Genomic DNA, 24,558 nt, shown 5'->3' on the forward strand with positions numbered 1-24,558 from the left:
GTTTTCCATTCAGTTACTTGTATTTTAGTCATAGACTTCATATGATAAATGAGTTAATAAGAGTTGATAAATCCAGAAGGCAGTTTCATGAACATGATGGATATGACTAGATCTGCATAATATCAGCATTTATGTAGCTGTTGTGTAAAGTCCATGAACAAATACAGTTAAACTGTGAGGGCTAAATGACAAGAGGGTTGGGGAATAGAAGGGCTAATAAATTGTGCACAACAACAGTTTTCATACTGTAGCTGTTTATTTATCCTTCTGCCATCTTGTCTAAGGCCAGCAGTGGTGCAAGTATGCGGTTTTTGTTGGTTTCCACAATGTGTCCATTCTGGATCATCTCATCAAGAATGATGTGTACTTTGTCCAAATTAAACATAATCTGCTTTGGAATTAAGGAACAGTAGGTCTCAGGTTGTGTCATGTCAGGAAAAATAAAATGTACATTAAAGTTGATCAGATCATCATCATCCTAAATGCACAAATTACTGACGTTTGAGGTACCTGACATGTATCTTATACAAAAACATTCATTTTTAAAACACATTATTTACAGTGTGAAAGAGATCCTTTTTATGAACACACCATACAGTTGATTCAAATGCAAAAATGTTAACTGTGGTCATTTATTAACCACTAATCCCTTGTAGAACCTGAGTGAACATATTTTGCTTTCAGTAAAAACAAAAAAACATTGTTTTCCTTTATAATAACAAGCTGGTTAATGAAAATATCAGTGAGGCTTGAAATGTCCACACCGACTCATGCAGCTGTACACAATAAAGAGAATCTCAGAATGATGATGGCTGAAAATGAAGTGTATAAAGGATACGTCTAGTTCACTCTGAAAAGAAAAGAAAAACTGTCAGTGACTTGTGTTTCTTTAACATTAACAGGGTTCCATTTCCAAAAATGTTCATTAACTTCTCTTAAGAATTTCAATCTTGAATTGATGTGTTATTTAACAAAGTATTTTAAACAATACTTTGTAGATTTGAGCTATTTAATTCTCACTTTTCCACATTAAAAACAATTCAATAAAATTCTGGCCAATTTGTAGTCCAGTCTAGCATATTATACATTATATTATATATATATAATTATTAAAAATGGTATGAATGTTGATTATTCAAATAGAATATATGGAAATATTGGTTATGCCCAGATGCTCAGCTTACTAGAATAGTTTATTTGTTCCTAACCACACAATAAATGGCCACACAACATTACGTTATTACTGCACAGCTTCTCTATGAAGGAAACATTCTTAACTCAAGTTTGAGATTATTCATTTAAGTCTGAATAAAATATAGAGGAGCAACAGAGTTCTTAAAGACATGAGAAGTCAGGGTTGGGGAGGCACATGGGGTGGCAGGGCTGCCATATCCCTCATATCCACCATCATGGGCTGAAAAAAGTCCCCAGTTTGGTTGGGTATAGGAGAAACCAAGGATGGCTATACCATAGATGAATTTACTGACAGTACTGCTGTGCCATGCACACTGCTGCATAATTAATAAGACAATACTTAATTAACTTTTTAACAGGAAGATTGGGTAACCTGCATAAAACAAAAACATTTTATGCCACTGTATTAGCTACTATCAGATGCTCATCTGCAGCCCACAGCTGTGGAACTTTAGGACTCAGCATAATGGAAAGAGCAGTATGTATATGGAAAAGAGATTTTAGCCACAAGTCCTTGGGAGAACACCACAGAGGGGAAAACTTATAAGAAATGTAAAATCAGAATATTGCAAGAGAGGGGGGACCAAAACTTCTGAATTATAAGATCGTGTAAAATGATAAGATCTGTACATAGACCATGTTCGAATGTTCCAGCAGAGTCCAAACAACAAATGGCATGTATAAAATGTCCTGTTATTGGGAGTTTATCCACTATGGTAACACTGATGCTACATAAGGTGGCATCACACTGCCTTGATCATTTTCCCAGCACTCATTACATTTTATTCCTTACATAATGTATTTGGGAAACCCTCACAGAAAATCCCTGTACACATGCAGCCCAGGTAAATCATATTAAAATGGTGCAGCTTGAACTTACCACCCGACTAAAGTACTTGTCAAGCACTTCAATAAAGTTGTGGACGAGCTCATAAATGGAGAGTTCATTCTGTGTAAAGAAAAAATATGTAGTTTCATTTCTATAGCAGTATATTAGGGATAATTATTAACTTAATTTTAAACTTTATCATTTTTCTTCTGTTAATTTCTGTTCTAAAACTATGTCTATTGTTAAAAGTGCTCTACAAATAAATTGGATTGAATTGAAATAACTCACTTCACTGTCAGTGATACCAACTACAATGAAAAGAGCTGCATACTGCCGATACACCAGCTTGTAATCCTTGTACTCCACAAATGAGCACTGGAAAGGAGAGGTGAAGCAAAAGCTTTCTCAGTTAAACAGGCATAACATTGTTTTTTCTTTATGTTCTTTTATTTCATATTACTCCCACAGTAATTACATATACTATAAGTTCTACCACACCAACCTTGGCAATCGTTGTGTCCATAAGACTCATTTTATGCACTGGGTCATTGTCATTCTAGAACATCTTTGGACTTCTTAGTTGCAGTAAAGGGGGTGTGTGATCGTACAGCATACAAAGACTTTATTGAGTAAAAAATTTTACTCAATTGTGTGTTTACCAGTTTAAAAGAAATGCCCTCATATGGGTGTGATTGTTAAGTGTCCAAAAACGTTTGGCCATATAGTATGTATCCCTCCAGTCCATAAATACTTGGACATGGATAAAGTTATTAGTCATAGTTGTTATTTAAGCTGTAACAATAAATTCATTTGGGTGTCATAGTTATTTATAACATCATTCTAGGCATCAGATAAAAACCTAGACAGGCTCTTTATTTTAAGTAGTAACAAAAAAAACTATTCAGTTGTTTCCACAATTTAGTATTTAAGACCCCTCAGAAAAATAGCAGATTTTTCCTCACACATTCGTATTCATTTTAAAGACTGGCATTTGTGTCCATTTAAGAAACAGTACAGGTTAATAAAAACATCCTACAACAGAAACTCTGATTAGGGTTGAATATTCTTGCATGTGTTGCTCTGAACAGTTTCTTACATGACTGATCATTAACAGTTTGTTGATGTAAATCATGACTTACATATGCATATCAAAGCAAGTTTGGTGTTCCACAAGATTCTGTTTAAAGTCCCACTGCAGCTAGAGGCAAGTCATGCTTTTGTTACCTCTAGATTGGACTAAAGTAAAGGCTAACTGTCTGGTTGTCCTCATTAGAACTAGAGGTTTTGAGCACATCACCTGCAATGTGCTGGCTCCCAGTAAACTACTGTACAAAATTACTAATCACCTATAAAACATTGAATGTTCTCTAATATTGTCATAATCTTAAGATTTCTATCATAATCTAATATTTACACTATATTGCCAAAAGTATTCGCTCACCCATCCAAATAATCAGAATCAGGTGTTCCAATCACTTCCATGGCAACAGGTGTATAAAATCAAGCACCTAGGCATGCAGACTGTTTTTACAAACATTTGTGAAAGAATGGGTCACTCTCAGGAGCTCAGTGAATTCCAGCGTGGAACTGTGATAGGATGCCACCTGTGCAACAAATCCAGTCGTGAAATTTCCTCGCTCCTAAATATTCCACAGTCAACTGTCAGCTGTATTATAAGAACGTGGAAGTGTTTGGGAACGACAGCAACTCAGCCACGAAGTGGTAGGCCACGTAAACTGACGGAGCGGGGTCAGCGGATGCTGAGGCGCATAGTGTGAAGAGGTCGCCAACTTTCTGCAGAGTCAATCGCTACAGACCTCCAAACTTCATGTGGCCTTCAGATTAGCTCAAGAACAGTGCACAGAGAGCTTCATGGAATGGGTTTCCATGGCCGAGCAGCTGCATCCAAGCCATACATCACCAAGTGCAATGCAAAGCGTCGGATGCAGTGGTGTAAAGCACGCCGCCACTGGACTCTAGAGCAGTGGAGACGCGTTCTCTGGAGTGACGAATCGCGCTTCTCCATCTGGCAATCTGATGGACGAGTCTGGGTTTGGCGGTTGCCAGGAGAACGGTTCTTGTCTGACTGCATTGTGCCAAGTGTAAAGTTTGGTGGAGGGGGGATTATGGTGTGGGGTTGTTTTTCAGGAGCTGGGCTTGGCCCCTTAGTTCCAGTGAAAGGAACTCTGAATGCTTCAGCATACCAAGACATTTTGGACAATTCCATGCTCCCAACTTTGTGGGAACAGTTTGGAGCTGGCCCCTTCCTCTTCCAACATGACTGTACACCAGTGCACAAAGCAAGGTCCATAAAGACATGGATGACAGAGTCTGGTGTGGATGAACTTGACTGGCCTGCACAGAGTCCTGACCTCAACCCGATAGAACACCTTTGGGATGAATTAGAGCGGAGACTGAGAGCCAGGCCTTCTCGTCCAACATCAGTGTGTGACCTCACAAATGCGCTTCTGGAAGAATGGTCAAAAATTCCCATAAACATACTCCTAAACCTTGTGGACAGCCTTCCCAGAAGAGTTGAAGCTGTTATAGCTGCAAAGGACGGACCGACGTCATATTGAACCCTATGGATTAGGAGTGGGATGTCACTTAAGTTCTTATGCGAGTCCAGGCAGGTGAGCGAATACTTTTGGCAATATAGTGTATGTTATCATATGTGCTAACGTTATTATTCTAACAATTTTTATACTGTCATACTTTTAACAGCTCTAATACCATCATTATTCTTCTCAGTGTCATAATACTAACAATTCTAATATTGTCATAATTTTAACAGCTCTAATATTGTCTTTATTCTCACAGTTGTTATACTGGCATTATTCAAATAGCTATCATTTTGTTTAAATACAGTATCAAATGTACATCATGTACTTTTACACATATTGTTACTTCAGGAGTTCTGGGTTGGCTAAAAATAAGTCCCCAGATAATGCTCAAATTATATAAGTGGATAGATAACAGCACTTAGAGAGATTTCATGCAACTTTTGTTGATATTGTCACTATTTTCTTTACAAGAAAGTTATTTTTGCACAGTTGTCAGACTGCATATGCCTGCATCTAACCCATTAAGTTGCCTGACTCTTACAAAGCATTAATATCCAGAGACTTCTCCCAAAATATTAAATAAATGTCTCCCAAACACACCTTATAATCTTTCTTTATTTTTTATTACAGTCCTGCATTGCTATTTATTATGTACAGTCTGAATAAATAGTTTTAAACCTCAACTTCTTGTTTGTTTATAAACCAGTCAGTGTGAGAATGGAAAATTGAAATTTCATAGAATGGGAGAGAATGAGAGATTTCGTGTGTGTAATATAAAATAAATGCAAATACTTTTATTATACAGTTCTTATGTCATTCAGTATTACACAAATAACGAGAAATGAAAAAGGTATACTGACCTCGTCTTTCATCCTGAATAGACAGGCCTTGACCACATCGGACTCCAGAGCAGCTCTCTTACCAATGTCCACTTGCTCATAATGTCTAGACAGGCGAGTTTGACCCTGTTTATTGACCATCAACAGGAACTTGATCATGATCACTTGAGAGAAGACACCTGTAAAAAAAAAACATGAATGCAAACAAACAAGAAATGGACAAGAAAAGAAAAGACCAGACTCTAAAATATAACAAAAAAAACCTAGAAAATTCTAGGCTTTTCCGTGCTGATTGGATTGTTTTCTATAATTCCCGGGCACTAAACTCCACGTTCACTGTAAATGTGTGGGCACTCCATCTATAAACTCCCACTTACGCACGAGTTCTGTATTTGGAAGTGGCTACTGTAGCTGGATGACTTTGGGACACGTACAAAATCGCACACTCTGTACTAAAGAGTGCGTCAAAACAGCGCGTCACACGGGCTGTGACATTCTGTTAGGGAGGGTAGTGTGTGTGGTTTTTGGACGCAGCCTGGGTGCATCCCGTCATGCAGCGCGGCTCTGACTCTCCCTCTCAGTACGGAGCCTCACATCCACATCCAGGGATCGGAGTAATGGCGGCCGGCAAATCCGGGCGCTGACACAGAAAGGCACAACACCGTGCGGCCCGAGGGACGCGCCGATTGCGTATTTTGCCGACGCGGTGACGTTTTTCTACGACGCAGATAGTGAAAAAGAATACATTTGTGATTAACTCTCGTTGCCCGGGGGCTATCTTTTACCAGGACCTTACTTATTTAGTAAAAAAAATGGATGAACACCCCGGCGGAGGAGGAGGAGGAATGGCCACCGCGAGACAGCAGCAGTCCCCACAGCACGGTAATAACAGCAACGTTAACGTTCATTTAGCCGGGGCTGGCAGCTCAGCGATGGGGCAACAGCAGCAAGATGAGGCGCCGAGACCGCAGCAGTACACAATCCCCGGGATTTTACACTACATCCAGCACGAGTGGGCCCGCTTCGAGATGGAGAGGGCGCACTGGGAAGTCGAGCGGGCCGAACTACAGGTATCGAATAGCCGCACCGTATTAGCACACTTGCTAGCCAGCTAGCTAGATTCACAGACACATTAGCAGTGGCTGGCTAATGTTAAACTTGTGTACTTGTTTAGATGATTTTGTATTCAGTCGTTCTATGTTCTAGGTAACAGTTACCACCGGAGTACCCTGAAGCATTACTGACTAGCGTGTCAACTTCGGGAGCTAGTAAAAAAGGCCTAGCTTAGCATACTGCAGTTTATTAGTAATAACATAGCAAAGGAAAAATTGGCTCCGTTCCTTCGGTGCACCTTACCCGTGTATTTAACAGCAGTTTAGGTCGTCTTGTTAAGCCTACAACACTTATCACATGATAGCATTGCCCTAGCCTCTGAAAAGCAGCCGGTAGAAACCGTAAATGCAGACAGCTGACTTTGTCAACTAATCTCCGGTTCAGCCATTTTGTTTTGGTCAACATGGCGTCCGGACGGTTCGGCTCTGTACTGAGCTAGCACGCCTGCACAGTCTAGTGTTTTTACTGTTCTTTTAATAAAAATATATAAATGGATAGTCTGCGAGAGGTTATTTTTATAGTTGCAATTTAACTTTGACAGTAGAAGAGGACTAGTTTAATTTAAAAAGCCAGGCCAGTGAACTCTTCCAGGTATTTTAAGGATGAAGCTAGTTTTTGTTTTTTTTAAGCTTCTGTTACTTTTAATACCACAGTTTTTATGAAACCCCCAATACCTATGTAAACATTTAATGAGTGAACATGTGTACTATAGAAAATGTTTATTATGTTTAAACTCGTCCAGCGGGTTGGTCTCTAGTGATTTGTTAGAAAGCTCAGAGCACACAGCTAGATGAAGCCTTTAGCTATTAGATGTTAGATTTCTGATGTTCCTGATCCGAGGAGCGGTTTAGTGACCAGCAAGTAAAAAACTCACAAATTTTAACGCAACTTCCTCTTTTTAAGCAGCATTGTTGCCTTAACTTAGTCCAGTTCAACTTTATCATTGTGTTTGTTTGTACAGTATTACCGACAGGAAAGTTTGAGCAGGGCAGGTTCAGATACACTCAACATTCAACAAGATGCATGTAGACAGAGCAAAGAGAGAGAGAGAGAGTCATGCATTAACTACATACATTTATTAACTACAGAAGAAATGACAAATATGCAAGACAGTGAGCATTCTGTAACATTTTAACTTTAACACTAAAGTAAATACAATGAGTTGTATTTAGAGTTTGATTTTTATAATAGGTGTGGTATGAAGTAAGAGTTCAAGACTGACTCATGAAGTCATGACCCTTTAACGCTTACCTGTTAGTGATTGATGAATATAAATAAGACTGTTTGATGTGGTTTTCTTTTCTTAGTAGTGCTTCACTTACCACTGGACTAGAGGTGTGTCTGTGACCATTGTAATCCCACTTCCACCGGCTCCTACAGTATATTTGAAAGTATTTTTGGTGATGCCAATCAGCAGTATTTTCTTTTTTAAAAAAACGGGTTGGTTTTATTTCCTAAAATAGAAACGAATTAGTTATTTTAAACCACAGTGACTGACCTTGAATGAATCAGTTACTTAAGCAGAATGAATAAACGTGATAATTATCACATCTATTATTGCCACATAAGAAAAATGTACATTTGCATATTAATGGACATAGCTTTTCTTTGTCCCACAAAGTTCATATTTTTTCTTCTGTATTAAATTAAAAACTGCTTGCTCTTATTATTATTATTATTATTATTATTATTATTATTATTATTATTATTATGCACGCACATTTTCTGAACAGATGGGACACATTAGTCTTGAATTTGAGGCGTAGAGTAAACACGTATTTGTTCATTCACATTCAGACAGCCTTTTTAATGTTTGCACTTTACAAATCAGACCAGAAAAGTTAAATTAAATAAAAATCTCTAACTTTGACCTCTGTAGCTTGTAAAGTAATGTAAAGTGCGTATAATTGGATAATCTGAATCTGCTTTCAGAAGCCATGCTGGTTTGTTTTTAGAAAATTGGATTTATTGAACTATGGACACATTTAAGTTGATCAGTTCTGCCATTCTGTTTTCCAAGTAGTTGGAAAAGACTAGATAGACTATGGTCATCCAGTTGGTAAACGTTGATATGTTAGGTGCTGTAAACATTAGACAACTCCTGTCGAACAGTGAGGCACATGAAACACCCTTGACAATTTTAAACAATTTTAATTATCTGGTGTGTTATGTTTAATTGTTTTTCTAGGCATGTAATAATATTTAAAAGATATTTTAGAAATGGTGGTATGTGCCAGATTTGTTTGTCCTGATGGGGCTGAGCTGCTCAACTTTAAAGACTAGGGACTAATTCTAGGATGAAAATGTTTTTTTTAATGACCTGTTAAGAAGATCAGAAATGCAAGCAAAACTGTGACCACTGTACAGAAAATGATCTCTAACTTAGCTCATTGTAAAATTACATGTGCTCTCTGCTGAACAGGAGCCAAACTTGTTGAATTCTTGAAATAGCCCAATGCATTGTTTAATATTTGTAAATTAAGCTGCTCAGGTTGAATCACATTACACATGCTGATAATTAAGACTGCACAGCACTGGAAATCATATAGCATATAGCTGGTTTTCCTTCATACCTACAGCTTTTTAAAAAAAATGGGTTTAAGAAGTGGGGTATTGGTAGGGATGGGCAATCTGGCAAAAATATCATCTACAATGTGTTGTGCCTGGATCCACAATGATCCACTATATCACGATTAGTTCTCATATTTCCTTAGACTATATTACAAGTTACTGAACATAACAATAATGATAATTCCTCTATTGATGAATAACAAAGGCTACTTGCAATTGAGGCATTACATGGTTTACATGCACTCAAACTCAATTTATCACATTTCTTCACTGGAATTAGTGTCAGTTAGGGTATATAGGTAATTTCAGTAAGAGGTCAGTTTAAAATAATAGCTCCAAGAGAGATATTACAGCTTTTATTTTCTATAATTAGCTTTTCATTAGGTCAAATGTTTGTACATTGTTGCTTTTAAATGATTGAGATTGAGTATTTGGGGGATTGCTTCCACAAGATTCTTCTGCCCATTCCTCCTGACTGAACTGATCTAACTCAGTCAGGTTTGTGGGCCTTCTTACACACACACACACACACACACACACACACACTTTTTTTTTTTAGGTAAATCCACAAATCTTCTATGGGATTCAGGTCAAAGCTTAGTGAGAAAGACACTGTTTCAACCAAGTCTTGAGGTGTTGCTTCAATATTTTTAAATAATCCTCTTTCCTCATTATATCATATATATTTTGAGGTTTTTCATATTTTACATTAAGTACACTAGTCTTTTCCAGGAAAACACCCCCACAATGTTATGCTTCCTCACATTAAAGTTGTGATGGTGTTCTTTGGAATAAAAATGACCCTTTTTCCTACATGCACAGTGCTGCCCATGATGGCCACTCAGCTATAAACTTCACTTTGGCTTTTTACTCCAGTGTTGGAATCAGGACTTCCTGCTTGCATGCCACCCTTTCAGGACCTGTTGATGTACATATCTGGTACCTGATATTAGGACATTCCAGTTTCAGTTACAGTTGAACCTTTAGGACCAGGGAGTTAACTTCATTTTGCATTTTATTTAACATTTTTTAGTAAGCAATCCATGTTTTCATTTTTTCAATTTTTGTAATAAATTTTTCTTTGTATGCTTTGTACAGTTGTCGGTAGTGTTTGCAGAAATATTTGCAACTCATTTGTAACATGGATCAGCTATTTTTAGAATTTGCTTAGAACCTTTGTTTCAGCAATCTTCATGGTTATTATATGTCAGGGCATCAGAGATGTCTTACCTGTTATTATTTATTTTAGACTGTGGTGCGGTTCACATGAGCTTCTTGTGTTAGTCAGCCTGCCTGTCTGTCTGTATGTGGCATGATGTGAACCACAATCAAATACACTGCAGACCTGTGTGTGTGTGTTATATTTATATACAAACACACACACACACATACACATACACATATATATATATATATATATATATATATATATATATATATATATATATATATACACACATTCTTAAATATTAAATTGAAATTTATTTCTCTAAAATTATATTGCTCATTCTTAAATATTAAATTGAAAAATGAAATCCAATTTATGGCATTTTATTTACACAACCTTACATCGGTCTCTCCGTCCCATAGTGACAATGAAAAATGGCTAATAAAATCAAACTAAACAAATTTCTTTTATAAAATAAGAAACTTCATATTTTCAGTCATAGTGTCACAGGGAACATATACAGCACTTTGTCGCATCTCTTGGAACCAATTAATGACATAGCGTGGAGTATGACTATATATATCTTTCTTAGTAATTATGGACTTCAGTAAAATAGAAGAGTAAAATCCTAGTAAATCTAGTAAATCCTATGAGTAAATTCTTCTATATACACTTTGGTTTGTGGTTTCAGTCCACCAGGGTACTGGATTGTGGTTCACATCATGCCACTCTGTGACACACAGGTTGTCTTCAATCATACAAACTGGCACATTACCGGATCTGCGTTTGGTCTTGTTATCTTTCTTCTTTGCAAAGCATCGTATACAATAACTTCTCCCCTGGCACACAGTCAAGTCACATATAGCAATTCAGACAACTTCATATATCTTTAATGTATTGCTTAATCCCCCTGTAGTGCTCGCAGCATCTTGAGCCTTATAGGAAAACAACAGTAATTGTAAGCTAAGTAACAAACAATATGAAACTAAACCAAGATAACTACTGTAGTAGCAGACATATAGGGTCCGTTCACCAAAACCATGTTAATCTGTTTGCACACGTTCAGGGTATTGCAGTATAATGGTCCATAACTATTTGTTCTTCTAGAAACTGCAAATATATTTGAATTCATTTGAGCTGAATAAAGTTGTTTCTCTGAATTGTTGTACATTAAACAGAATAGGATATATAGGACGTGTAAAATGTGTACTGTACATAAGTCTAAAAAATTGCGTTCACCAAAGCTGCACACTAGCCTGATGAATGACATACAGATTTGGGCAATTAAAATGTATGTATGTGTGTGTGTATGTATTGGGATACTTTATTTATTCACAAACGCTGACTGTTCTCCACAGACTTTGTGATCTCCTTGGTCTTCAGCTTTTCAGAAACAGGTGTATTTACTTTAATGTTACACTTTAATTGGGCATAGGTAGATTCTAATTAAATAATCTTGTTTTAATGGCAGCTGCTAGTGCAGAAATTCATTAAGAGGTTTCAAAATCCACTGACCAGAACACTAGAAAATCTGTATAGGTTCCAGATGGGGTCAATACCTAAACAAGGCAGCTTGATTCAGTTTTATCTGTTTATCACTTTTAATGATGGACATTGTTAAATTAGCACTACTGCCAACATTTCAAATTACATATGCCATTCCAGCCGTAGTATGAAGCAGCTCGATTAAGACACAGTGTGTCAGCTCCAGGGAGATATGGTGAGGTCACTGTGCTAAACTAGTCTCAAAGGAACAAGCAAGAATAAGCTCTCTCTGATGCATGACACATTCCTCTATCCAGCTGTCAGATCCTGGCAGTTCAGAGAGGAAGAGCTGGCTCTGTTAGACAGCAATTGGGAAGCTGTGAAATAGGTGCAAATGACCAAAAGGAGTTTTAAGTACTCGGACAGAAACAAAATAAAGTTCCCTCTAAGAGCATGAGATGGTGTTTAGGGGTGAGTGGCTATAGGCTGATAATAAATAAATAATAAAAAATGGCACTTGACTATACAATTACTGATGAAGCTTGCATGTTGAGAGAGACAATAATACAAATAACGAGCAATAAATAATAAATTTTCTAAATATAATTGTAAAAGTAAATAATGCACTCTTTATTTTGGATTTCTGACTTTTTATTACATGATTATATTTAGATTATATTTAGATTTATTACTTACTGTTTCTTATTCTTCAAAATACTCAATTTATTATTATTATTATTATTATTATTATTATTGTTATTATAGCTGCATTTGAATCCTGAATCCCAAGCATGCACCCTCAGTATATTAATAAATATTCATTATGAAAATATAATGTAGGTGATCTCTTATACTTCAGACAACCGTTTACATTCTCTGCAAGGGTGGGCAAATAAAAATATTAAGAGATCACCATTATTGGAAATACTCAATAACTCAAAGACTCCATGTGAATTCCAGCAAGGTTTCCTGTTGCCATTGTAGGTACTTTGCTTTCACACACGTGTGTGTGTGTGTGTGTGTATATGTGTGTATGTATATATATATATATATATATATATATATATATATATATATATATATATATATATATATATATATATATATATATATAAATATATAATAAATAAATAAATAAATAAAATGTGTGTGTATATATATGTATGTATACGTGTGTGTATGTATATGTGTATATATATGTATGTATATGTATGTGTATATATATATATATATATGTGTATATACTATATATATACACATAGAAAGAGAGATATTTATAGGTAGATAATGTAGGGAGAGTTGTTAGTGCTGTTCTCTAAGAGCATTCAACTGCCCTTTAAAAATGCAAAAGCATTTTAAAAATCTGTGGGGGGAGAGCTGCACATGTCTCAGGGAAAGTATGTGTTAGTCTTTACCCACTGAGACTGGTAGCCGTAGTAGGAAAGTGAAGATTGAATCTTGAATAACGACTATCCAAATATATTTTAATTCCCAGTCTAATGGGTTATGAACATTCAGAATGTGATATTTCTTTTTGTGCCAGTTGCCTGCTATTGTGGTAGTAGTGTAGAGTTCAATTCCAAACATAGCCATAGTGCAAATGTTAGGTCTTCAAGGTCCCTAACCACATATATGGATGAAATAAGGTTCTGCGTCATTTCTAAGTTTTGTTTGTATATGTAGTCATGAGCCATGTTATCAGGGGGTTGATTGGGAATGTGTTAGACTATAAATACCCATCCTCTGTGCCTCACACACACACTAGTATTTATGGGGACTTGAGTTACACAGCTGCTCTGTCTCAATAATATCCTGTAGTCCTCTCAGTCGTTTACTGTCTTCTCTGCCATGTGCTAACCTCCAGCAACTGAAAGAACATAAACGTTGGTTTACACCAAAATTGCCATCTGTAAATTACCTCAATATGATGTGGTCATTATGTCCATCACCAGAGTAGACTGGTGTAGAGGGTAAGAATTAATTACTGGTTTGCTTAAAAAGAAGTATAAAACTAAAGACAAAAACTTGTTTACTGTTTACAACACGTTTATTGAAGCTGTAGGCCTATTTTAGGCCCAGTTCAGTTGTATGATCACCCTTTCTACCCCTGTCCTTTTAATTTTCCATGTAGCCCAGTGTATTCCAGCTAGAGAATGATCAAATGTGGTGGCTGAAGGCTTTTTAATGACATGATTGTTAATTGAAGACAATAGAATGCATTAGAAATTCTAGGTTGTTTTGCAGTTTGCTTTTGTGCATTTGTAAAGGCTTTGTGCACTTTATTTTTTTTTTGTGAATCAGCATGGCATAGTACACATTCACTAGGAAGTAAAGTTATAGAGATCTAAATAGAACTTTATGTGAACGCCTTGTTTATTTTGGGTTCATGTTAAGTAGCTTAACATTTCAATTAACTAATGGCTATTAAGTGTACTCATATCCTCTATTTTTGTCTTGCAGGCTCGGATAGCATTCCTCCAAGGAGAGAGAAAGGGTCAAGAAAATTTAAAGAATGATCTGGTTAGAAGAATAAAGATGTTAGAATATGCATTAAAACAAGAAAGGTTTGTAGTGATTGAATAATTATAAATAGTAGTGTATTACCATGTTGTTTTTTTGTTTGTTTATTTTTTAATTTGTTGGATTTTTGCATTTGTGGTTGGAAACGCTTCTTATTTAGATTGCATGCTATATACTAGGCAAGTAAATCAGACTTTTTAAACTGAATAGTTCTTTTTCTTTCAGAGCAAAGTACCATAAATTAAAATATGGCACAGAACTCAATCAAAGTGAAGTCAAAATGCCCAGCTTTGAATCAGGTTAGTGTATTCTTACATGAGAGGAAATATGCACAAATATGTTTGCACATACCCCCACACACACACACTTATATAATTATTAAATTATTTTTTTCAGAAGATACCAAAGATACAGAGGTGTCCAGCGTACCTCAAAACAGTCAGTTAACTTGGAAACAAGGCCGGCAACTGCTAAGACAGTGAGTTTTCTCATAACCCCAAGTTAAACTTTAAAATCGAAATTTTCTGAAATGTTTTTATACATAACATTTTCCACAGAAAGGTGAAAGAAAATTAAGGTGATCACATAAAAAGTGTCAGATAGTTGTGCCCTTTACTGCAAAGATGCAGCAAAATATTACGCCAGAATAAATTTTTAATTTCCATACCTTTGGTCAAGCCTATATGTCAGCTATATGTAAGTTATTAATGTCAATTTTAATATAGCACATATAGCTGTGGCTTATGTTGTAAAAGGTGACATTTAATTGTTTAGTAATTATACCCTTTCTGTCATTGCAAGATATCTTCAGGAAGTAGGTTACACAGACACAATACTGGATGTGCGGTCTCAGCGAGTGCGCTCTTTACTGGGGTTGTCTGGCTCGGAGCAGAATGGTTCAGTAGAAACCAAGAACCTGGAGCAGCTCCTCAATGGAGGAGAATCTCCAGCCAAACGGAAGGGGCATGACATGAAAAGGTACCCAAAGATACCTTGGCTAAGTGGTGGATGATACGACTATCACTATTTCTCTCATTTTTTTTTTTGTTTGTTTTTTTTACAGAGATAATGTGTATTGTGAATCTAAAACATTTTGTCACTTGCATATAAAACATTTAGATATGACACTCCATGTTGTTTTATGAAACAGCCTTACTTTATTTACTGGTCCAGTTCACGGAAATCCTAATGCACATGATATAGACAACGATTAAAGTAATAAGGCCAGTTTGCCACATTGAGGAAACACAAAAAAGAACCCAAAAGATCAGTTAGCATTGTGAGTTCATGTGAATGTACCACAGTAAAACAGCTCTGAAATAAACAAATGTCTTTCAAAACATTTGCTTATTAGAAAACAAGTAAACCCTAGAAAGGCACAACTTTGACATTGTGGCAGGTCACCACTGTAATACCAAACAAAATGGTTGAGGGGTTTAAAGTGGCTTATAAAAATATTGTTCTTCATTATGAATGTTCTTCTAATCTGCCATTTCTCATATATATGTAAAATGATAATTAAAATAGGGCTCTACACTGCAACCATCTCTGTTGCATTTGTGACTGAAAATTACTGTGTGCTAATGTGAGTGACTAGATCGAAGCTCATGATTAGTTCCAAACTGCCAAATGCGTCTATGCTTGTGTCACCTCACAGCAGATACCTTACAGTTAACAGATTATGGTTGTCAAAATTGACAGAGCAATATCAAGAAAAAACCTGAAGAAGAAGATGCAGCTGCTGTTAGTTGTAATAAACAGAAACATTCAATTGTGGTTAAAGGCTACATGTTCAGAAAAGAATGGCTGGAAGCTTTTCTGTGGCTACAATAAAGTTGCCATGCTGTGTAAATACTGCAAAGAACCAGGTGTGGATTTGGCAGGGCTGCACACTTTCAAGTGAGAATTACTACTGAAGCACAACATTTCTCAGTGTCATTTACACTGCATGGATATATTATTTAATAGGTCGCAATCTAATAATCTCAAAACAATTCAAGCAGGCACTCGCAGGTAAACAAACCTTACAAAATCAAAAGCAAATTTAGCATTGTATATTAATAGAGAAAGAAGACATCCCTTTCACTGAATTTGAGCTTCTTTTTCTACTGCAGTTATGTTACTGGTTTCTGTCATTATTGATAGGCTCAGATTTCTTGTTCCTACTTGTGCATGTTATACTGTGACACATCAATGTTGTCATCTCCAAAAAAGTAGAAAAATGTGTATAAGATGCACACACAATTCAGTCCAAGGTCACGCAATTTAATGTTCAGAGAGATAAAGAGCTACATCATGTAGCCTTCAGGCCTCTGTATGCACAATAAATGTTCATGACAACACACTGATCAAATTTTTAAAATTTCTTTTTGAAAAGACTATTATTAAATAAACTTTGTTTGAACCTCAAAATTTGACTGATGAGACCAAGGTGGAGAGGTTTGATCTGCTGTGAAACATGTTTGGTGAAAACGGAGCACAATGTATCATCACAAACACCCCGTACGAGCTGTCAGTCATGCAGCTGGACAGGTGATGATTTGTAGACAGGGCTTGTTTTGCTTTAACAGGACCTGGGGAAACTTGCAGTAATTGAGACAGTGATGAACTCCACTTTATACCAGTATATTCTTGAGACAAATATAGACAAAATCTGTAGAGCAGCTTAAGCTGGCCCAAAATTGGGTCATGCAACAGGATAAAGATCCTAGGCATACCAGCAACATCTGAATGGTTAAAGAAGAAACTTACCCCATTGAGATGCTATGTTGGGATCTTGAGAGCTCCACATAAATGATTATTCTCAAAAATCAGTGACCTGAAGCAATGTTGTAAAGAAGAGTAGGCTAAAACTTCCAAAATAATGTTGCTGAGTTATAAGTTGTACTTATTATCCCACCTGCTTTCTGAAAGTTGGTTTACTTTTTGGGAAACATTGAATACTTATTGAAGTAGTTTTATTTGTTGTAACCTTCAGTTATTTATTTGTTGGTGTGATGTTTCTTTTCTCCCATGGCTTTACATTTTAAACACACAAAAAATTATCTTTCCAGGTTTGACTGATTTAACCCTAAAAAAAAAAAAATCATGATGTGCTATATTTTTTGTCAGATCTCCCATCTATGCCTTGACTTACTTTTTGAATACAATATGCTGGTACAAATTAAAATATGGGATAAATACTTCACAATTACTTGAGATATGCTGATATAATCAGGTCAGTAAACTCATTTGCTTGTGTTACAGGAATGCAGGAGATGTTCTGGAGACCTTTAACTTCTTAGAAAACGCTGATGACAGCGATGAAGAGGAGGATGAAGAGAATGACCTAATGGAAGACATTTCAAACAGGACTGATAAACAAAGAGCAAAGAAGCATAAGATAAAAGTATGTTATAAATAAGAAAGTTTCTTGGATAACGTTCATATTGGCCTTAAATCTTTAAAATGGGAATTGCTAGTGGTTTGTGTAGGATATAGAAATGCTTGTGAACTGTGGAGAAAAAACAACTACATCTGACTTTTTTGACCTTAATTTTTTGCACAAATTTTTCAAAATTTGCATTGTGCTATTTTATGGTTTGTTATGAATAGTGATTAAGGCTTTTTTAATTCTATAGTCCAAAATATGGCAGTTAACAATTTTTAATATTGTAATTGCAGATTTAGTTTACAATAGTCCTGCATCAGAGGATAACAAGAAAAGCAAAACAAAAAGCTTTTATTTGCAGAATTTGCTTAATATGTCCACTATGTGCACAAATTCATATAAGTAGGGTAATTCAGATTCTTACTGAATACTGAAAATATAAAAATACACATAAACTGTATGATACTTACACCCTGTACAATGCCATATCTGTAAACATTCTACTCACATCACCAGTAACATCACTCACAGTGATCCACTCCAACTCTTATTTTACTTTAAAATTAATTAGACCTGACAGACAGGACTTTGTTAGGCACCGTGAAATGTTATGCTGTTTTGGCAATGTCATAAAATGATGAGGTTTAAATTAGCTCTTGTTTTCTCAGGTAGGAAATGAGGGTTTAGCATCAGACCTTCCAGAAGATGCAGACACAGAAGAAGCGCTAAAGGAGTTTGATTTCCTTGTGAATGCAGAAGATGGTGAGGGTGCCGGCGAGGCTCGAAGTTCAGGAGACGGCACAGAGTGGGGTAAGAGACTCTAACTGAACTTTCTCTTTAAAGCATCTGTGTGTTTGTGTCTCCTCTGTATATTTTGGTCTACAGGCTTGCTCTCCCAGCACAGTCTCACACAGGTCCTAAAATGCGTCAGCATTCCTCTGGGACTTTGGTGGCTGCCAGCTTCGTCTTCTCTGTGCCATGTGACCCAGTTTATGTCAAAATTATAAAAATGATGTCCATGTAGGGCAAGCAGGAGATTTAAATTTTTGCAGCTATTTGAGTGTTAAGTTTATAACCACTCTCTTCTTTGTTGGCTTTATATTTAATTGTGAAATGTTGGAGTGGGGGTTGTCTTTAAAACCGTTTCAGATTACCTTTAGAGTGAAACAGAATAAAACATTTTGGGGAAAACTAAAATCAGACTTAATAGAACTAACTGTGTACTCACTGCTGAAGTGTTTAACACCAAACAGTAATATTAAAACAAAATAAATAAAACATACTGTAGGTTAAAAACATTTCCTTTCTTTTCTCCCAACCTTAGCGGAACCACTGCCATTTCCATCGGGAGGCGGCAAGTCCTTTATCATGGGCTCGGATGACGTTTTGGAAAGTGTGTTGGGCCTTGGGGACCTTGCTGACCTGACAGTGTCCAATGATGATGCTGATTATGGCTATGACGTGAGTGGCCCAGCTTGTCCATGAGTATAACCTGGTGCTCCCATGTGGAAGTATAAATTGATGAATCTTGAAAAGCATTGTCATTGACAAAAGGCACCTGTCATTGTTGTGTACTGATACTTTGCACTAACTTGATCTGCCACTTCCTGGTTTCATTTCACTGCTGTTAAAATGCACCATTTCCTATACTCTTCCATTCCCAGCTTCCAGCCAGTAAAGATGCTTTCAGGAAGACATGGAATCCCAAATACACCCTCCGCAGTCACTTTGATGGAGTGCGTGCTCTGGCCTTCCATCCTGTAGAACCGGTGCTGGTCACTGTCTCGGAAGACCACACCCTCAAACTGTGGAACCTCCAGAAGACAGTTCCTGCCAAAAAGCAAGTGCTTTTCATAGACACTTTAATGTTTAATGTAGAGAATTGTAACAGATCAAATCTGTGCAGTATGCTAAATAAATCTTTTCTTTGTGTATAGAAGTGCCTCTTTTGATGTGGAGCCCATATACACATTTAGAGCACACGTGTAAGTGATCTTGTTCATAAAAGTATATTTTTTTATTTTAGTTTTATTTATTTATTTAAATAACATTAAACGTTCCTCTGAGTCAAAAACAACCCCCAACAAATCCCATTCTCAATTTGCTTTTTAGTAGTTTAGGTGGGATGTAAAATGTCACCAGACATTTCTGATATTTCTTTTCATTTATGGCTTTTCACAGTGGACCTGTGCTGTCATTGGCTATTACTGCAAATGGGGAGCAGTGCTTCAGCGGTGGTATTGATTCAACAATACAGTGGTGGAATATCCCCAGCTCTAACATAGACCCTTATGACACATATGGTGAGGCTGCTTGTATCTGCTGCTTTTTCCATGCAACATTGTCGCTTTCTTTAATTTCGGCTCTTTTAATTTTTTTGTAAAATATCTTGGTTGTTCAGCAAACATGTATGATTATGATGGTTTGGTGTCCCCATATTTTTAGGCCTTATAGTGTATCATTGCATGTGTCCTTGTAATGCATGGTGTACATTAAACAGATCTGCACAGGTTAAGATCTTTAAAGCATCCTGTGTTTCTCAGATCCCAGTGTTTTGGCTGGCTCTTTACTGGGCCACACTGATGCAGTTTGGGGGCTGGCTTACAGTGGAATTAAGAATCGGCTGCTGTCCTGTTCGGCCGATGGAACCATCAAGTTGTGGAACCCTCAGGAGAAGTTTCCTTGCCTCTACACCTTTAACTCAGAGAGAGGTGAGTGTGGGACCATATATTGATCCCTAAGTTCTTTAGTCATCTCTCCAGGTCAGAACTCTGATGTCACAGGCAGTCCAGATTCATGGTTGTGTTTAGTTTATTGTTGGTCCTGTCAGTGCATACACATCATTTTCACATTTTCACTTTTTTCCTATTTTGGCACTCAAATATTAACAGATAATACTGTAACTCTGGTGGTGGTGGTGTATTTAGTACCATGTTTTATTTTTATATTCCTTCCAAGAAAATATAATTTATAAAGGTTTCATTTAATTATACTATTAATTTGATGGAATGTGAAGGGAAATAAAATTAACTAGTACTGTCTTCTTTTTTTTTTTTTTTTTTTTTTTTTGCAGAGCATGGCATTCCCACATCTGTCGATTTTAATGGTTGTGATCCAGCATATATGGTGGCCTCTTACAACACGGGCAAAGTTATTATCTATGATTTGGAGACCTCACAGCCGATCATGGAGTGCTCATCACAGAAGGAGAGCAGTAAGACCATTCATTTCATCTCCATGCATGAATAGTGTGAGCATGTCTGTGTGCATGTGTGGGTGGTGGAAACATCTTGTTGAGAAGGCAGAAGGAAATGGCCCGGTTTGTTTGAGCTGTCAGGAAGGATACACTAATTTATCACTCTATAACCGTTGTGAGCAGACAAGCCTCTATGCATTTAGCAGACACCCTTATCCAGAGCGACTTACAATTTCTCATTTTATACAACTGAGCAATTGAGAGTTAAGGGCCTTACTCAAGGGCCCAGCAGTGGCACCTTGGTGGACCTGGGATTCAATCTCACAACCTTCTGATCAGTCGTCCAACACCTTAACTTCTAAGCTACCGCATCCCCCACTCACAAATGCATTCACAAAACATTGACCTGGTCTACAACTGTTCAGATTTGGTACTTCTATACTCATGATAGTCTTGGTTTTTTGGTTTTGGGAGACAAAATTGGAATCTGACATGGTGTTCTGCTGCTGTTGGTCATCCACTCATTGTAAATCAGTAGTGTGTATGGACTTTACATGCCTGTATGCACTCCTGCTGACATCTGGGCCTGCTTTTGATGAGAAGGCAGATGGGGGATCTCTTGGATTAGGACATCAGTTAGCTACTGGACAGTCTTGGGTGCTACTTGGCATTTCATAATGACTCAGAGGCTCATAATTGGATTCTGGACTGGGAAACATGAGGGCCAGTTATTGGCATCGAATTCCTTAGTCATCCAGAAACTGCCTATACACACCTGCCAGATGAGGCTGGGCATTGTCATTTTAACAAACCACAAATGTTTTTGGAATATCCTTTGGACTGATGAGACCAAGGTGGAGATGTCTGGTCATCATTCACAGGACCTTGTCAAGGATGGTGATAGAGCAGTTTTGTGGCTACAGGACCTATACCAATAGTATACCAATAGTTCATTTGGCTTCACCTAATATTCTGTCTATCCCTCTACCTCTGATGGGTTTGTTTTGACTTTTCAGTCTAATGATGACTTACTTTACTGAATGTGAGTCTCATTGTGAGAGTGTAAACAATCAGATTCCAAATGAAAATTCCATACCTGAAATCCACTCTAGATATTTAATCTGCCTGCTTATAAGTGACATAATAAGTAAGCAACACACACCTATCCAAGAAACAGCTGCACAAACATTTGCCAAATATCTTTTGGTCCCTTAAAAGGTGGGGACTTTGAAATGTTATGTAATGTAATATAAATGTACATATACTGTTAAGTTAAAGCTGAACGTCTTTACTTTGAGCTATTTGTTATTTAGCTCCATCACTCTGGGTGTGTGTGTGTGTGTGTGTGTGTGTGTGTGTGTGTGTGCGCGCGCATGCGTGCCTGTGTGTGTATTGTTCTTCCTCAGCATTGCCTTTTGGCAACCACATTAATAAAGTTGTGAGTCACCCCACACTGCCAGTCACTATCACAGCTCATGAGGACAGACACATCAAATTCTATGACAATAAATCAGGTAGGAGGTTTTTGAAGTATTACAAGTGTACTGCTGAGATCACATTGATCTCATCTCATTTAAAAAGGACATAATTTTGTATTTTAATGTTTTTATTTCACAATAACAATCTGCACTTGCAGGTTTTGGAAATGCATTTTTAATTGAAATATAAATTAGAAATTTTGTTTCTCCATGTTAGAAAGAGAAATATTTGTGACTTATTACTTGACTTTGTTTTTGCAATTTAGGTAAAGTTATCCATGCAATGGTGGCTCACTTGGATGCTGTCACTAGTCTGGCAGTAGATCCTAATGGCATCTACCTGATGTCAGGAAGTAAGTGCTGCTGAGGTCTTTTACCTAGTTAGTCTGGTGTATTTTATTGTCTCAAACCTTTCAGACCATGGTTTTGGTAGATATGGCAAGTCAGTCTGTTCAGACTTTTGTGTCTAGGAGGTTTATATACCTTGCTATAAGTGGGAGGCCTGTTTCACCTGCCACTCAAATTAATGAGAGCACCTTGAAACATCTAAAAATGTGGAGATTAACTGTTCGTAATCTTGCACAGGTCATGACTGTTCAATTCGGCTGTGGAACCTGGACAGCAAGACATGCGTACAGGAAGTCACCTCTCACCGGAAGAAGTCAGATGAGTCCATATACGATGTTGCCTTCCACCCTTCTAAGGCATTCATAGGGAGTGCTGGGGCAGATGCCCTTGCCAAAGTATTCGTATAAATCTTAATTCACAAAATTCAGTGCAAACTCGCCCTCACAATCAGACAGCGAGCGAAAGACCTTACTGCTTCACTGCCATTGTGACAAACGTAGCAATAGCTGCTAACGTTGATTCAGCCTCTGATAGCACCTGCGTGAACATGCCAGTGCTGGGCGGTGGACTGTTGGTTCAGTGAAGCCCGGGTGAAGTGCCCACTTAGTTTTAATGGTTTTTTTTCCCCCTTCAAACTAGAAGTTGAACAAAAAATGGTTTACCGTACCTAACTGTAAGTCAGAGCTGGAGTCAGTGTTTGTCTCTTTATTTTTTTGATTGGGTATAAAATGAGGTAATGACATTGTATTTTAGGTATGTTTCAGTGACCATGAATTGGTATAATGTTCATAAAAAGGTCATCAGTGACCACAACAAGGGCAAAGATGCTGCACCAGAGGAATTAATCCCTCATACTGCATCAGGTGCACGAGTTTCCCTCTTGACCTTAATGTAGCGTTATATATAAATTAGGAGAGAAAACCGTGATTCAGCTCAATTGCTTCACCTTTGCATTAGCTTCGACAATTTTGTGTAAAAAATGAGTATAGTTTTTATAATCCTTTTTTATATAATTGAAGACTCTGGTAGCAGATGACATTTTTAAAATAAAAATAGGAGTGTTTTCCCATTCAAGTCCTCCATCTCAATCCATCTTGCGTCACAGGAAGGCTGTCTACACATCTTGCTCTTCCTAGTGTTATTAACTTTATTTTACTGAATCATGGAACTACCGTAGAAGCACACTTCCTCAGAGCTCTTTAGATATCTACATGTAAACAGCAGCATCCTATCACTATGTGATGGTTTTGTACATCTTAATGTAACTGAGTTTATTTATCACAGGTTAGACAACTGAACGCTTATTTATTTCACTGTTTTGGGTTAGTTTTAGCCTCTTTTGTAAAAAATTGAGAATACTTGTAAGATTTGGCTTTTAAGAAGAAAATAGAAGAGCAAGCTAAAAGGAAATGTTTTGCTCTTTTTAAAGTACAGTTTCATCCTTGGCTAAAGATGAAGTTGAAATTTATCTTTATTACTTTTTTAATAAGTTAAGGGATCTGGGCACCTACCATTGGGTGAAAGAGCGGAGTTGTTATTCTGCCCCTACCATTTATCTTGTAAGCCATTTTATTTTTAAACCTACAATTTATGGTTGTAACTAAAGACCTTTTGTTTGTCTAATGCATGATTAATACAATAAAGTATTTTTTCTAGTCTTCCCAAAAAGGTTCTGATCAGTTTGAAGAGTTTTGATGAGTTTTGTAAGTTTTTTTTTTTTGTTTTGTTTTGTTTTGTTTTTGTTTTTGATTTACAGATTATGAATTAGCAGATTTTAAAGACTGTACCACATAGCAAAATTCACCTGTTGAAAAGTCATGTATATAAAATGTCTATAATAAATATTAAATGGTGTACCTGTATATTGAACCTGTTGAAGCTCT

General features: G+C 36.9%; 2 protein-coding genes across 4 annotated transcripts; one reads left to right on the forward strand and one right to left on the reverse strand.

The window, feature by feature from the left end:
* Nucleotides 1-127: 127 nt before the first annotated feature.
* On the reverse strand, nucleotides 128-6,941 carry ap4s1 (adaptor related protein complex 4 subunit sigma 1). 2 transcript variants are annotated; one of them, XM_058399083.1, is made up of 6 exons: nucleotides 6,783-6,941; nucleotides 5,448-5,605; nucleotides 2,312-2,398; nucleotides 2,075-2,143; nucleotides 839-850; nucleotides 128-388 (listed from the first exon to the last, which is right to left on the reverse strand). In XM_058399083.1, exons 2-6 carry the CDS (start codon nucleotides 5,583-5,585, stop codon nucleotides 260-262), a joined length of 435 nt encoding a protein of 144 aa, XP_058255066.1. In that variant the 5' UTR covers nucleotides 5,586-5,605; nucleotides 6,783-6,941; the 3' UTR covers nucleotides 128-259. The 2 variants fall into 2 exon arrangements, with proteins under 2 accessions (XP_058255066.1, XP_058255067.1); XM_058399084.1 differs by lacking the exon at nucleotides 6,783-6,941 and adding an exon at nucleotides 5,804-5,913.
* strn3 (striatin, calmodulin binding protein 3) lies at nucleotides 6,024-24,544 on the forward strand. 2 transcript variants are annotated; one of them, XM_058399081.1, is made up of 16 exons: nucleotides 6,024-6,496; nucleotides 14,224-14,327; nucleotides 14,509-14,582; nucleotides 14,683-14,761; nucleotides 15,085-15,261; nucleotides 17,530-17,671; nucleotides 18,322-18,463; nucleotides 18,978-19,114; nucleotides 19,318-19,493; nucleotides 19,591-19,638; nucleotides 19,835-19,956; nucleotides 20,197-20,364; nucleotides 20,727-20,867; nucleotides 22,256-22,363; nucleotides 22,594-22,680; nucleotides 22,913-24,544. In XM_058399081.1, exons 1-16 carry the CDS (start codon nucleotides 6,239-6,241, stop codon nucleotides 23,080-23,082), a joined length of 2,133 nt encoding a protein of 710 aa, XP_058255064.1. In that variant the 5' UTR covers nucleotides 6,024-6,238; the 3' UTR covers nucleotides 23,083-24,544. The 2 variants fall into 2 exon arrangements, with proteins under 2 accessions (XP_058255064.1, XP_058255062.1); XM_058399079.1 differs by having other exon boundaries at nucleotides 6,025-6,496; nucleotides 14,680-14,761.
* Nucleotides 24,545-24,558: the final 14 nt, after the last annotated feature.

The sequence above is a fragment of the Hemibagrus wyckioides genome, linkage group LG09 (genome assembly GCF_019097595.1).
Source record: "Hemibagrus wyckioides isolate EC202008001 linkage group LG09, SWU_Hwy_1.0, whole genome shotgun sequence".
Taxonomy (NCBI): domain Eukaryota; kingdom Metazoa; phylum Chordata; class Actinopteri; order Siluriformes; family Bagridae; genus Hemibagrus; species Hemibagrus wyckioides.